The following is a 14,060-nucleotide window of genomic DNA, read 5'->3' on the forward strand; positions in this document are numbered from 1 at the left end:
TAAACTGTTGGAAGTTTTAACTCCATAGCTTTACTTAGAAACCAACATAAGCTTAGAATTTATCATCAGAAAAACATAAGCTTAATTTTTAAGGTAAAATTGAATGTGGGAGAGTGAAAATATACAAAATTTATGCATTAATTTTTAAAGCCAAATTGTTAAGTTCAAAAAATTATCCTCATGATAGTATCCTTTCATATAAAATCCATACAATAATCAGAATTGGTGATAATAAACATAATTTCCGAGTAGTTTATCCTTGAACAACATGGGGGTAGGGCGCCAACCCCCCCATCCTGCACAGTCATAAATCTCTGTATAACTTTGATTCCCCTAAAACTTAACTACTAGTAGCCTCCTTTTGACCAAAAGCCTTACCAAAAACGTTAGTAGTTGATGAGCCTATATTTGGTATGTTCTGTGTATTATATGCTGTATTCTTATAACACAGTAAGCTGGAGAAAAGAAAATGTTATTAAGAAAATCTTAAGGAAGAGAAATACATTTACAGTGCTGGACTGTGAAAAATCCATGTGTCAACAGATCTGTGTAGTTCTAACCTGTGTTGTTGAAGTGTCACTTGTATATGACTTCAAGTTAATCACCTTGTTCACCTTCTCTAAGCAGAGTTCAGACGACGAAGATTGTTCTGCAAAAGGGAGAAATCGTCACATCGTAGTCAATAAAGCGGAGCTTGCTAACTCCATTGAAGTGCTCGAGAGCTTTAAGCTAGCCAGGGAGAGCTGGGAGTTGCTCTACTCCCTAGAATTCCTTGACAAGGGTAAGAACATGCTTTCACATTAGTGCTATTTCATGTGTTATATAAAATCATTGTGCTTAAGAAAGCATTGTTCTTGAAAAATCAAGACACTGAAAGCTAAATTGCTTATAGTAGTTCACACAGTTAACAGAATTCCTTCTTGAGTAGACGTTTTTGACTTTTTTAAAAAAATGAGTAAAACTCTTGGCATTATTAATATTGAAATGATAAAAAAAAAAAAAATTCAGGGCGCCTGGGTGGCTCAGTGGGTTGGGCCGCTGCCTTCGGCTCAGGTCATGATCTCAGGGTCCTGGGATCGAGTCCCGCATCGGGCTCTCTGCTCAGCAGGGAGCCTGCTTCCTCCTCTCTCTCTCTCTCTGCCTGCCTCTCTGCCTACTTGTAATCTCTGTCTGTCAAATAAAATAAATAAAATCTTAAAAAAAAAAAAAAATTCAAAGGATCATTTATGTCTTAGCTTCTACCCTTGAGTGTTTATTATAATTAGACTTGGGGTGGAGTTTGAGGGAGAGATTTTTGGTCTTTTAACATTCGTACTGCTGGCCTCCTTTCTTTTTCTTGCTGGGTTTGTTTTGTGCTGTTAGTTGTTCTGTCCTGCCTTGTATCTTTCTTAGGTCCTGTGTAGCAGATCTTACAAAAGGTAATGCTATTTTTATCTACACTAACTCCATTGCCTGAAAAACTCACCCTACCCAAAGCCTGTTTTCCTTTTAGAATACAACTATTAAGTATTTCTTCATTACTTAGAAATCACTAGTGCATTGCTAAGGTATGGATTTTTACTCTACTTTGAATCAACAGTGTATTTTTACTGTACTTCTGGCCAGTGGACCTTCATCCCTTGGCCTGCCATCACGTACCTATGCAGAACCCTCGGTCTGGTGTGTCATGTCATTTTTTCTATGTAGAGAGCATCACTCCCTTTGTCCTGGTCACATCTAGAATTGTAAACATGTATGTGACCTTTTGGGGTGAAGGGTAGTTTTCTTTTAGTTATAATTTGGCTTTTTAAAAAAATGATTAAAACTCTTAGCTTTTTATCTTTGTTTTCTGAGCTGGCTGAAAATAAAACTATCTTTTTCTGAGGAGAGTAAAGTAATTTACAAGATAAATGAGGTAATATGTGAAAAACATTTTGAACAGCTCTCGGGATACTGTATGTGCTTTGTAAATGTTGAGGCCTAATAAAAATGCTACTTGTGGGTTACTGAAAAGTATTATATTCTAATTTTACTATCTAATTGAAATTCTAGATCATTATTTTAGAAATCAAGGTCGATAATTACTGTCCATTTTTTGGAAGTTTCTCTCCATTGTTTTGCGGGGTTGGTTTTTTTCCTGCCTCTGTTAACGTGTAAATTTACTTTTGAATTCTCAGAATTTACAAGAATTTGTTTGGCGTGGAAGACAGATACTTGGCTTTGGTTAAGAATCTTCCTCACTGACATGATCATCTATCAGGTAGGGTAATGTATATTTTAAGTTCCTGTGTCCGTATAGGATGATGATTTTCATGAACCGACCATAGCGTGCCCGATTTGTATGTTCCTTCTGTAGACTAGTCATACCCTGAAGACGCGTTCTGTCTTCAGTGGCAGAGGGATGACAGTCCCCTTTCATCTCAAAAAAAAAAGAAAATGACAAGGCCGCATCTTCTTGTTACTTTCACTATGTCCAGCCATACCCCTCTGTAAAAGTAAGATTTTTACTTTCCAATAAGAGATGTATACATCTCGCCCGTCGTTCTGTCCACTCTGGTGAAGTCCTTCTGCCCTGCTCTCCTGTTCTCGAGCCACTTAGGCCTGGGAGGAATGGAGAGAGCTAATAATTCCCTAAGAAGATGGAGAGCTTCTAACCTCTGTAGTCGGAGCAGATAGGTTGCTGCTTCTTTCCTACATAAAGGAGAAAGGGTATTATTAGTAAAATATTTGTAAGAAATGGTATATCCAAAATGTATTTTATCCAAAAGCTTGTTATTTTATTTAACCTTAGGACTTAAAACCCAGGGTGTCTGGCTATCCCTTTCGGTAGAACATGTCACTCTTCATCTCAGGGTCATGAGTTCAAGCCCCATATTGGGTGTAGAGATGACTAAAAAATAAATAAACTTAAAAAAAAAAAAAGAATTAAGACCAGAAAGAAAAATCTTTGTACATATGAAGTACCTGTATAGAGAACACTCTACCTAGCTTTAAATAAGTGGGTTTGATTATTGCTAAGTCTCCTTTTTCCTCCTGAGATGATCAAGCAGAGCTACCTTATCTGTATGCTTTATTAACTCTGGTGATTTTTATTTATTTACTAATTTGGGAGAGAGCGGTGGGAAGGGGGAGAGGGAGAGAGAGTCTTACGCAGACTCCGTGCTGAACACAGTCCCAGTGCAGAGGTTGACCTCACAACCCGGAGGTCACGACCTGAGCTGAAACCAAGACTGTGGCACCCCAACTCTGGAGACACTTTTTTTTTAAAGATTTTAATTATTTATTTGATAGAGCACGAAAGAGGGAATATAAGCAGGGGGAGTGGGAGAGGGTAAGGCAAGCTTCCCACTGAGCAGGGAGCCTGATCTGGGGCTCAATCCCAGGACCCCAGGATCGTGACCTGAGCTGAAGGCAGACACTTAATGACTGAGCCACCCAGGCGCCCCCTGGAGACTTTTCTTTAACGGCAATGTTTTTCACTTCCTTGCTGTTGTCTTTCTTAGGGTCAGTATAAAAAAGCAATAGCGAGCCTGCATCATCTTGCAGCTCTCCAGGGATCGCTTCCGCAGCCGCAGATCACAGGCCAGGGGACCCTGGAACATCAGAGGGCGCTCATCCAGCTCGCAACCTGCCACTTTGCTCTGGGGGAGTACAGAGTGAGTAGTGTGCACAGGGCTTCCTCTTTACCTAGAGTGGCCTTTTAATTCGGTGCATGTTTATTTGAGATAGGATTTTTTTCTGCCTAGATTTTGTCACCTAATCTGCTAGTAAAAATCTTGATAATTTTGTTTTACTTGGTTTTCTCTTTAGTTACAGCTTCTTGAAGTTAGGCTGTGCTACTTTTCAGATTTCCTATTCCTTTTTCCATTTTGTTGGAGGATGGCTTCTATTTTTCTTTACTTTCTTACCTGGAATCCCTTCAGAGCAGAATCAGTGCTATTGTACTTGGACAGAAGAGGCATTTATTAAGTGGGAAATGGAGGAGTGCCATTAGCTTCTCTGAGCATCAGATGCCCTGAGTCTCCAGAGTTGGGGTGTCAGTTAAGTGTCTGACTCTTGGTTTCAGCTCAGGTCGTGATCTCCGGGTTGTGAGGTCAAGCTCTGCACCGGGATTGTGTTCAGCACGGAGTCTGGGTAAGACTCTCTCTCCCTCTGCGCCTTCCCGCTGCTCTCGAAGCATGCAGAGACACGTGACTCTGCAGTCCACCTCATGGTGCTGCGGAGCAGCTACGTACACGAGTCTGTTTCCCTGTGATTGTGAGCCCCTCCTACGACAGGGCGCAGACCATGTGCTTTACCTTTGACTCTCTCATAGCACTGACCACAGAGGTCGGCACAGCTTTGAATTCAGTTATTAATAATTGTTTGAATTCAATTAAAATATAAGCACATTCTTTATTCTTTATACTGTATAAGTTCAAGGCCACAACTGAACACACAGACTCTGATTTCTTTCTCATCATTCTATGTGTTAAGTGGATTACTTTGTGATTAGTAACCCTGAGTAAAGTTTTTAAACTTGAACTTTGAAATATGATTTATAATTTGCCATGATGATAATTAGGAAGAAACAGAGAGCATGTTAAGTATGTGCACTGAAAATTGAAAATATTTTTCTTCCATCATTATGTAATTATCAAGTACTAATTCTAAGTTTCAGTGAATTTCCTGAGAACTTGAAAGAGAGCACATATTTATCCACTCAGATGTCTATATATCATGTAGAATTAGACAGTTACACAAGGCACTGCTGTTCAGCATCATACTAGTAAATATAAAATAAACAGATTTAATTAAGCGGGGCAAACGCATTCTTTTTGAGGGCTTCAGACAAAGCTGATCACCGTTAGGCCTTTATCCTTGGTTTCTAACTTACCCTGCCTCCTGGATCTCAGCTGCCTTCAGCTGTCTGTCTTCAGCTCACCAGCGTGTCCAGATGTGAGTTTCCTTCATTCTCTTGTCATTAGGTATGAAACTCTCAGGTCATGGTTGGCTCTTAACTCTGCCTAATCATTTTGATTCTTCTAGCATAAAGCTAGTATCTTTGGTGTAGTGCCTTTTGTTTCCTCGGCCACCACTCTAATCCATTGCTCTGAATGGAGTTTTTTGCCCCGGTTCTTCTTCCATCTTTGAGTTATGGTCATTGCTTTCAAGAGATTGCTGTCATTGTTCCCCTTAACAGAAGTACTGACTTCCTCAGTGTCCAGAGTTGAACTGTGTGCTGGGGGTGGACATATAAGCAGGGTATGGGGAATGGGGGATCCCTGATTCAGGGCATACAATTTGAGTTACAGAGAAAAGTGCAAGTATCTATTGAAGACAGTGAAAAATCAAATACTAAGTGGTATGCCCTGACATATGCACAGTAGGCATTCAGGAGAGGGTGTTTTCACTGGGGTCCATGTAGTCAAGAAAGGATTTACAGTAGATATTGGCTGGAGGTGGACATATGACTCTGCAGCCCACATCATGGCCCCACCACCTCTTAGCTCTATGACCTGGGTCAAGTTACCTCACCAAACTGTCTAACTCCAGCATTCAAGTTCTGAACTACCAAGCTGTCGAGCTCTTCAAGCTGGAGATTCACAACCCTGTGGCCCTGGGTGCCAAGATACCAACCCTCTCAGTTAGCTGTGGCTTGAGGCAGCCAGAGCCCCCAGTTAATTCTGCCAGCTCTGAGCAGCCTTACAAATATTTCTGGATGCGTCAAGACATGGAAAAGGGTGGGAAGCATGGGTTTAACATTCCACTTCCTCATCTGTAAAATGGGGATAATAAGACGGTTGTGCTAAATGCATAGAACATGTTCCCCACTTGGAATCTAGCTGTTACTAGAATTTGAACAGGTAGACCATAGATGATGGCTCACTCACTATAGATCGAGAGCAATCCCCTCCCCCCAACACCGGTGTGGCACTTGAGGCCTCCCTCAGCCACCAGCACTACATCAGACTGGTTTTGTCTGTGTTACTGCCTAAACCCCGCCCTCCTTCCCCTCACCTAATCACCTAAACAATACCCAGCCCTTCCCCACAGCTTTCTCTCCTCCACTAAAACCCTTTTTTCTCTTTTTCACATTCTAAATTCTTCCGTCCCTTTAAGGCTGAGATAAGGAAAATCTTCCTACCTTGTTTCTCCTTCATTTTACATTATGCTCTATATCATACCGTGTATTTCAGTACTCTGTGTCCCATTTTGTTGATTTTTCTATTCAGTGAGTTAGTGAATGCCTTTAAGATGGGCCTACTTCTTTTGGATGCCGCTGTGCTGTTAATCGCATTGGGGGGTTAGTTAATACTTGACTGATTTTTCATTTTTGTTTTTTCGTTTTAACAGCAAAGAAGGAGTTATTATTCCCCCAAAAGTCTAGTACCTCGATTCAATCTCAGTTACCTTTTCTACATTTTTGCTGTTGAGCAAACGGTAATGGTCTCACAGAGTCTTGAGATAGTGCTACAGACCTCCATGTGCATACGTTGCCCAGTCGTCCACTACACATATATTAGTATTCTGTTGATTTGCTTTCAATGAGAAAATTTCAGATTGGTACCTTTTCATCTGATCTTCTTTAGATGACATGTGAAAAAGTCCTTGATTTGATGTGCTACATGGTACTCCCCATTCAAGATGGAGGCAAATCACAGGAAGAACCCTCAAAAATAAAGCCCAAATTTAGAAAAGGTACAGTGCAAGTTTTATTCTTATTTTGTAATATGGCTCTAGGACCCAAGGCTGGGAAATTCTTTATAATTCCTGATGAAATAATACTATGTGATCTGAGGGAGTTGACAAACTATATAAAAAGTTAATCTCTTGCCAAGCTTGTCCTTGGCACCGATTTCATAAGCAGCTATAAATCTTTCTTTCAAAGTTCTCTTCATTTCCTAAGTTTGTTATCTCTGAGGAATATCCTGAACTCCTTTTCTTATCTCTACCAATTCTCAAAACTTGGGAATGATTAGTTAAGAAGTATCTCCTGTCAATTCCCTCTCAGGCTATTTTGAGCTTCACCTCAAGGAACACATTGCTTGAAAACCTACATAAATTTAGTTGTAATGCTTATATAAGAAAGGAAAAGAGATTCACTGTCAGGGTTCTAAGTTTCTACATTAGAAGTTAGAAAAAGGTAAGCAAATGAAACCTAAAGAAAGTAGAAGACAGGAAATAATAAGTGCAGAAATCAATGCAATAGAAAATAAAATCAAGGAAATTAATAAAGCTAAAAGTTGTTTTTTTGAAAGAAAAAAAAAAAGATAAATTCCTAACAAGATTAATCAGGAAGAAAGTGAGCACAAGTTACCAATAGCGGGAATGAAAGAAGAATTGTCACTGCAGATCCTACTGCAATCAAAAGGACGCTAAGAGAATAAATTACTAATAACTCTATACCAATAAATTCAACAATTTAGAGGAAATGGAAAAATTCCTTGAGAAACACAACTTGCCAAAACTGAAACAGAATGAAATAGAATATATGAATGTTCTACATCTATCAAAGAAATTAAATTATTATCAGAAACTTTCCCACAGAACTCCAGATTGAAATGGCTTCATTGGTGAATTCTCTCTAGCACTTAGGAAGAAATAACACCTATCCTACACCTACTCTTGGAGAAAATAGAGAAAGAGGGAATGCTTCCCAATTCAGTTTTTAAGGCAAACATAACCCTAAGAGCAAAACCAAATAAGAGCATTGCCAGAAAAGGACATTAAAGGCCAATATCCATCATAAACATAGATTCCCAAAGTCCTCAAAAAATGTTAGCAAATTAAATACAGCAGCATATAGGAAGGATAACACATATGATCAGGTAGAGTGGGAATGCAAAGTTGGTTTAACGTAGAAAATCAGTCCCTGTAATATCACCACTTTAGCACAGTAAAGGCGAAAAATCGTCATTCTCTTAATAGATGCAGATAGGTTCCATTACGTTTGCATTTATCATTCACGGTTTTTAAAAAAAAATCTGAGCAAGCTAGAAATAGTTGTTCTCAGCATCATCCTTAACTATGAAATAGCAAATACTTTCCCCAAAATCAGCAACGATACAAGAGTGTTTGCTTTTACCACTTGAATTCAGCATGCTGCACCTTGTAGCTAGCACAAGGAAGGAAGGGAAGAAAAAGGAGGCATAAAGGTTGAAGACTGCTGTCTTCGTTCACAGGTATGACTGTAGCTACATATGTGGCTATATTAGAAAAGCCTACAGAATCTCCAAATAGAATAACCTCAAAAACCATGAAATACTTTGGGAAAAATTTATTGAAAAGTGTGCAAAATCATGTTCATAGTTTGGAAGACTGATATTAGGATACTCATGTTAGGGTTCCAGTTCTCCCCAAAAGTACCTATAGACTCAGTGCAATCCCAGTCAAAATCCCAGCAGACTTTTTTTTTTTTTTTGTAGAAATTGACAAATTCGATTCTAAAATCTATAGGGAAGTGCAATCTAGCTAAAACAGTTTTGAAAAAGATAACAGAACTGGACAACTTACCCACCTGATAGCAAGACTTCTAATAGAAAGCCACAGTTATCCAGACAGTATTGGCATAAGAGTGGAAAATCCAGAAAGAGACCCGTACAGATATGGTCAAATGATTTTCAGTGAAGGCACCAGACCAATTCTTTGGAGAAAGGAAGGCCTTTTCAGCCAATTGGTGCTGGAACAAAGGACCTCTGGTGTAGAAAGAAAAAGGATCCTCAAGCTTTGTGTCACATTATTCACTAAAACCAATTTGAGATGGAGCTGAGACTAAATGGAAAGCTAAAATGATAACATTTTTTAGGAAAAAAAAGTATTGCTGCCCATGTGGGGTACGCAGCAGGCTTAGTGCAACCTTCCTCCCTCCCCTGGGAAAATTGATGGGTATGCAAGCCACAGGAACCTGCAGAGTTTGGTACACACAAAAATGTAGACTGCTCTTACCTTAGGGTTTCCTTAAAGGGAGAGGGACTGCAGTCTTTCAGCTCCAGTGCTGGAGATCGACCCATTTTTATTCTCATCTAGCGTGGCACAGAAAGCCTTTCGGGAACAAAAACCACATAAAGCAACTGAAAACCACTTAGAGCCCACGCCCTAGCAAGGGGCAGTGCTACTCTCCCCAGGCAAAGACACCTGAGAATCAGGGTGGCAGGCCCTTCCGCCGGAAGATCAACTGGAACATCAGGCAGATGCCAAGTTTACAGAGCGCACAGAACTGCCAAACTCCAGGGATAGGGACAGTAGTATATAGAATTCAAGGGTTTCTTTCCTCGTGATTCGTTTATTTTTCAGTTTAAATTTTCCTTTTCTTTTTTTTTCCTTCTCAACTAGTTTCTTATTGGAGCAACTCTTGAAGTCTTTTCTTTTTTTTTTAATTTTTATAATTACATTTTATAAATATAGTCTTCCTTTTTGGCTTCCTTTCCCTGTATTAATTTTTATTTTTGTATATATATGTTTTGTGTTCTTTAAAATTTTGGGATTTAGTGTCTTCTAACAAACAGACCAAAATACACCCAGGACCAAGTGGATTGCTCTGTTTTGTCCACCTGGGAGATTATATTCTCTCCTTTTTCTCTTTTTTTCTCTTTTTTTCCTTTTTCTTTTCTTTTTTGGTTTCTGATCTTTTCAGACTTTTCTAGTGTGTATTTGTCTTGGGTTGTGGTTGATATTTTTGATTTTGTTCTCTCACTCATTCATTCTATTCTGGGCAAAATGACTAGAAGGAGGAATTCACAACAAAAGAAAGAACCAGAGGTAATACTCTGCTACAGATCTAAGCAGTATTGATACAAGTAAGATATCAGAGGTGAAATTCAGGATATCAATTACAGAGTTAATAGCTAGGCTTGAAAAAAGCATAAAAAGCTCTAGAGAATCTCTTAGTGCAGAACTGAAATCTAATCAGGTTGAAATTAAAAATACTTTAACTGAGGGGCACCTGGGTGACTCAGTCATTAAGCATCTACCCTCAGCTCAGGTCGTGATCCCAGTGTCCTGGGATCGAGCCCCGCCTCAGGCTACCTGCTCAGCAGGAAGCCTGCTTCTCCCTCTCCTGCTTCCCCTGCTTGTATCCCCTCTCTCACTGTCTCTCTCTCTGTCAAATAAATAAATAAAATCTTTTTTAAAAAATGCTTTAACTGAGATGCAGTATGAAAATGGATGCCTAACAGTTTGGGTAGATGAGGCAGAAGAGAGAGTTAGTGATATAGAAAACAAGATGATGGGGACGCCTGGGTGGCTCAGTGGGTTAAGCCGCTGCCTTCGGCTCAGGTCATGATCTCAGGGTCCTGGGATCGAGTCCCGCGTCGGGCTCTCTGCTCAGCAGGGAGCCTGCTTCCCTATCTCTCTCTCTCTCTCTGGCTGCCTCTCCGTCTACCTGTGATTTCTCTCTGTCAAATTAATAAATAAAAAAAAAAAAAAGCTTTAAGAAAACAAGATGATGGAAAGGAAGGAAGCTGAGCAGAAGAGAAAAACAACTAGTGGACCATGAGGGGAGGCTTTGAGAAATCAGCAAAACCATAAAGCAAAACAATATTTGGATTATTGTGGTCCCAGAGGAAGAATAGAGAGGGACAGAAAGTATATTTGAGTAAATTGTAGCTGAGAACTTAGCTAATATGGGGAAGGAAACCCCTCCAAAATCAATAAAAGTAGATCGTCATCCCAACATGCATTAGTGAAGCTTGCAAACTTCAGCGATAAAGAGAAAATCTTGAAAGCAGCTCCAGACAAGAGGTTCATAACCTACAGGAGTAGGAATATTAAACTGGCAGCAGACCTATCCACAGAGACCTGGCAGGCCAGAAGGGGTTGGCATGATACATTGAGGGTACTAAATGAGAAAAACATGCAGCCAGGAATACTTTATCCAGCAAGGTTGTCATTCAGAATGGAAGGAGAGATAAAGAGCTTCTAGGACAAACAAACTAAAAGAATTTGTGATTACTAAAGCAGCCCTGCAAGAAATATTAAAAGGGATCCTGTAAGCAAAGAGAGAGCCCAAAAGTAACATGAACCAGAAAGAAACAGAGATAATCTACAGAAACAGGGACTTTATAGGTAATACAATGGCACTAAATTCATTATCTTTTGATAGTTACTAAATGTAATTGGGCTAAATGCTGTGAACAGAAGACACATTGTATCAGATTGAATTTTAAAAAGCAAGAGCCATCCATATGCTATCTACAAGAGACTCATTTTAGACCTAAAGACACCTCCCAATTGATAGTGAGAGGATGAAGAACCATTTATCATACTAATGGACATTGAAAGAAAGCTGGGGTAGCAGTCCTCATATCAGACAAATTAGATTTTAAACCAAAGAGATGAAGAAGGACTCTAAATCACACTTAAACTGTCTATCCAACAAGAAGATACAACGATCATAAATATTCTCCTACCTTGGGAGCAGACAGTTATATAAACCAATTAATAACCAAATTAAACACATTGATAATACAGTAATCGTAGGGGAGTTCAACTCGCCACTCATAGCAGTGGACAGATCATCTAAGCAGAATATCAAGAAGAAAACAAGGGCTTTGAATGACACATTGGACCAGATGGACTTCACAGATATATACAGAGCATTTCTTCCTAAAGCAAGAGAATGCACATTCTTCTCAAGTACACATGGAGCATACTCCAGAATGGTTCACATACTGGGTCACAAATCAGGTCTCAACTGGTAGCAGAAGATTGGGATTATTCCCTACAAATTTTCAGACCACAGTTCTTTGAAAATTGAACTCAGTCACAACAGGAAATTTGGAAATAATTCAAACACTTGGAGGTTAAAGAACATCCTACTAAAGAATGGATGGGTCGGGACGCCTGGGTGGCTCAGTTGGTTAAGCGGCTGCCTTCGGCTCAGGTCATGATCCCAGCGTCCTGGGATCGAGTCCCACATCGGGCTCCTTGCTTGGCGGGGAGCCTGCTTCTCCCTCTGCCTCTGTCTGCCATTCTGTCCGCCTGTGCTCGCTCTCTCTCCCTCTCTCTCTGAAAAACAAATAAATAAAATATTTAAAAAAAAAAAAAGAATGGATGGGTCAACCAAAAAATACAAGAATTTTTAAAACTCATCGAAGCAAATGAAAATGAAAACACAACTGTTGGGACGCCTGGGTGGCTCAGTGGGTTAAGCCGCTGCCTTCGGCTCAGGTCATGATCTCAGGTTCCTGGGATCGAGTCCCGCATCGGGCTCTCTGCTCAGCAGGGAGCCTGCTTCCCTCTCTCTCTCTCTGCCTGCCTCTCCATCTACTTGTGATTTCTCTCTGTCAAATAAATAAATAAATAAAATCTTAAAAAAAAAAAAAAAAAAAACACAACTGTTGAAAACCTTTGGGATACAGCAAAGGTGGTCCTAAGAGGGAAATACATAGCAATACAAACCTTTCTCAGAAAATTGGGAAATTGGGGCGCCTGGGTGGCTCAGTGGGTTAGCCGCTGCCTTCGGCTCAGGTCATGATCTCAGGGTCCTGGGATCGAGTCCCGCATCAGGCTCTCTGCTCAGCAGGGAGCCTGCTTCCTCCTCTCTCTCTCTCTCTCTCTCTCTCTCTGCCTGCCTCTCTGCCTACTTGTGATCTCTCTCTGTCATATAAATAAATAAAATCTTTAAAAAAAAAAAAAAAGAAAATTGGGAAATTTTCTGGGGCGCTTGGGTGACTCTGGGTTAAAGCCTCTGCCTTCAGCTCACGTCATGATCCCAGGGTCCTGGCGTCGAGCCCCGCATTGGGCTCTCTGCTCAGTGGGGTGCCTGCTTCTCCCCTCTCTCTCTCTCTGCCTGCCTCTCTGCGTACTTGTGATCTCTGTCAAATAAATAGATAAAATCTTTTAAAAAAAGAAAACTAGGAAAGTCTCAAATAAACACACTAACCTTACACTGAAAAGACCTGGAGGAAGAACAACAAATAAAGTCTAAACTGAGTAGAAGAGAAATAATAAAGATTAGAGCAGAAATCAGTGAGATAGAAACCAAAAAATTGTAGAATAGATCAATGAAATTAAAAGCTAGTTTTTGGAAGAATTGAAAAGATCTAAATTAAAAAATGACTTCTAAAAAAATGTCTGAAAAAAAAATCTTTAAGACTTACCCCCCCCCCCAAAAAGAGAAAGGACTCAAATTAATCATGAATGAGAGAGGAGAGATCACAACCAACACCAAGGAAATAAAAATAATTTTAAGAACATATTATGAGCGGGCGCCTGGGTGGTTCATGACCTCTGCCTTCAGTTCAGGTCATGATCCCAGGTCCTGGGATGGAACCCTGTATCAGACTGTCTGCTCGACGGGGAGCCTACTTCCCCTCCCCCGCCCCCACCTGCCTCTTCTGCCTACTTGTGATCTCTGTCAAATAAATAAAATCTTTAACCAAAAAAAGAAAGAAAAAAGAACATATTATGAGCAACTATATGCCAGCAGTTTAGGCAATCTGGAAGAAATGGATGCTTTCCTGGAAACTTATAAATTATCAAGACAGGAAGAAATAGGAAACCTGAACAGACCCATAACCAACAAGGAAATTGAAGCAGTAATCAAAAATCTCCCAAAAACAAGAGTCAAGGGCTGGATGGCTTCCCAGGGGAATTCTACTAGACATTGAAGGAAGAACTAATACCTATTCTTCTGAAGCTGTTTTTAAAAAAAAAAAAAAAAAAAAAAAAAAAGTAAGGAAAACTTCCAAACTCGTTCTATGGGAGGCCAGCATTGCCTTGATCCCAAAGCCAGACAAAGACCCCATCGAAAAGGAGAATTACAGAACAATTTCCCTGATGAACATGGATGCCAAAATTCTCACCAAGATCCTAGCCAGTAGGATCCAGCAGTACATTAAAAGGATTATTCACCATGACCAAGTGGGATTTATTCCTAGGCTGCAAGCCTGGTTCAACATTTGCAAATCAACAGCATGATACATCACATTCATAAAAGAAAGGACAAGAACTGTATGATCCTTTCAATTGATGCAGAAACAGCATTTGACAAAATACAGCATCCTTTCTTGATTAAAATTCTCCAGTGTAAGGATAAAGGGAACATACCTCAATATCATAAAAGCCATTTACAAAAAGCCCATAGTGAATATCATTCT

General features: G+C 39.9%; 1 protein-coding gene across 6 annotated transcripts in view; it reads left to right on the forward strand.

Annotated features, from left to right (window-relative positions):
• Window positions 1-14,060, forward strand: part of INTS10 (integrator complex subunit 10) — a 38,807-nt gene that overhangs the window by 12,134 nt on the left and 12,613 nt on the right. For 4 of the 6 annotated variants that reach the window (XM_032328778.1, XM_032328774.1, XM_032328776.1 and 1 more), the window contains exons 10-13: window positions 625-781; window positions 2,157-2,239; window positions 3,483-3,635; window positions 6,552-6,660. In XM_032328778.1, the coding sequence (XP_032184669.1) occupies window positions 625-781; window positions 2,157-2,239; window positions 3,483-3,635; window positions 6,552-6,660 (502 nt within the window). The remainder of the gene's footprint in view (window positions 1-624; window positions 782-2,156; window positions 2,240-3,482; window positions 3,636-6,551; window positions 6,661-14,060) is intronic. The other 2 variants (XM_032328775.1, XM_032328777.1) reach the window with 1 other exon arrangement.

This window comes from Mustela erminea, chromosome 21, assembly GCF_009829155.1.
Source record: "Mustela erminea isolate mMusErm1 chromosome 21, mMusErm1.Pri, whole genome shotgun sequence".
In the NCBI taxonomy this organism is placed as follows: Eukaryota; Metazoa; Chordata; class Mammalia; order Carnivora; family Mustelidae; genus Mustela; species Mustela erminea.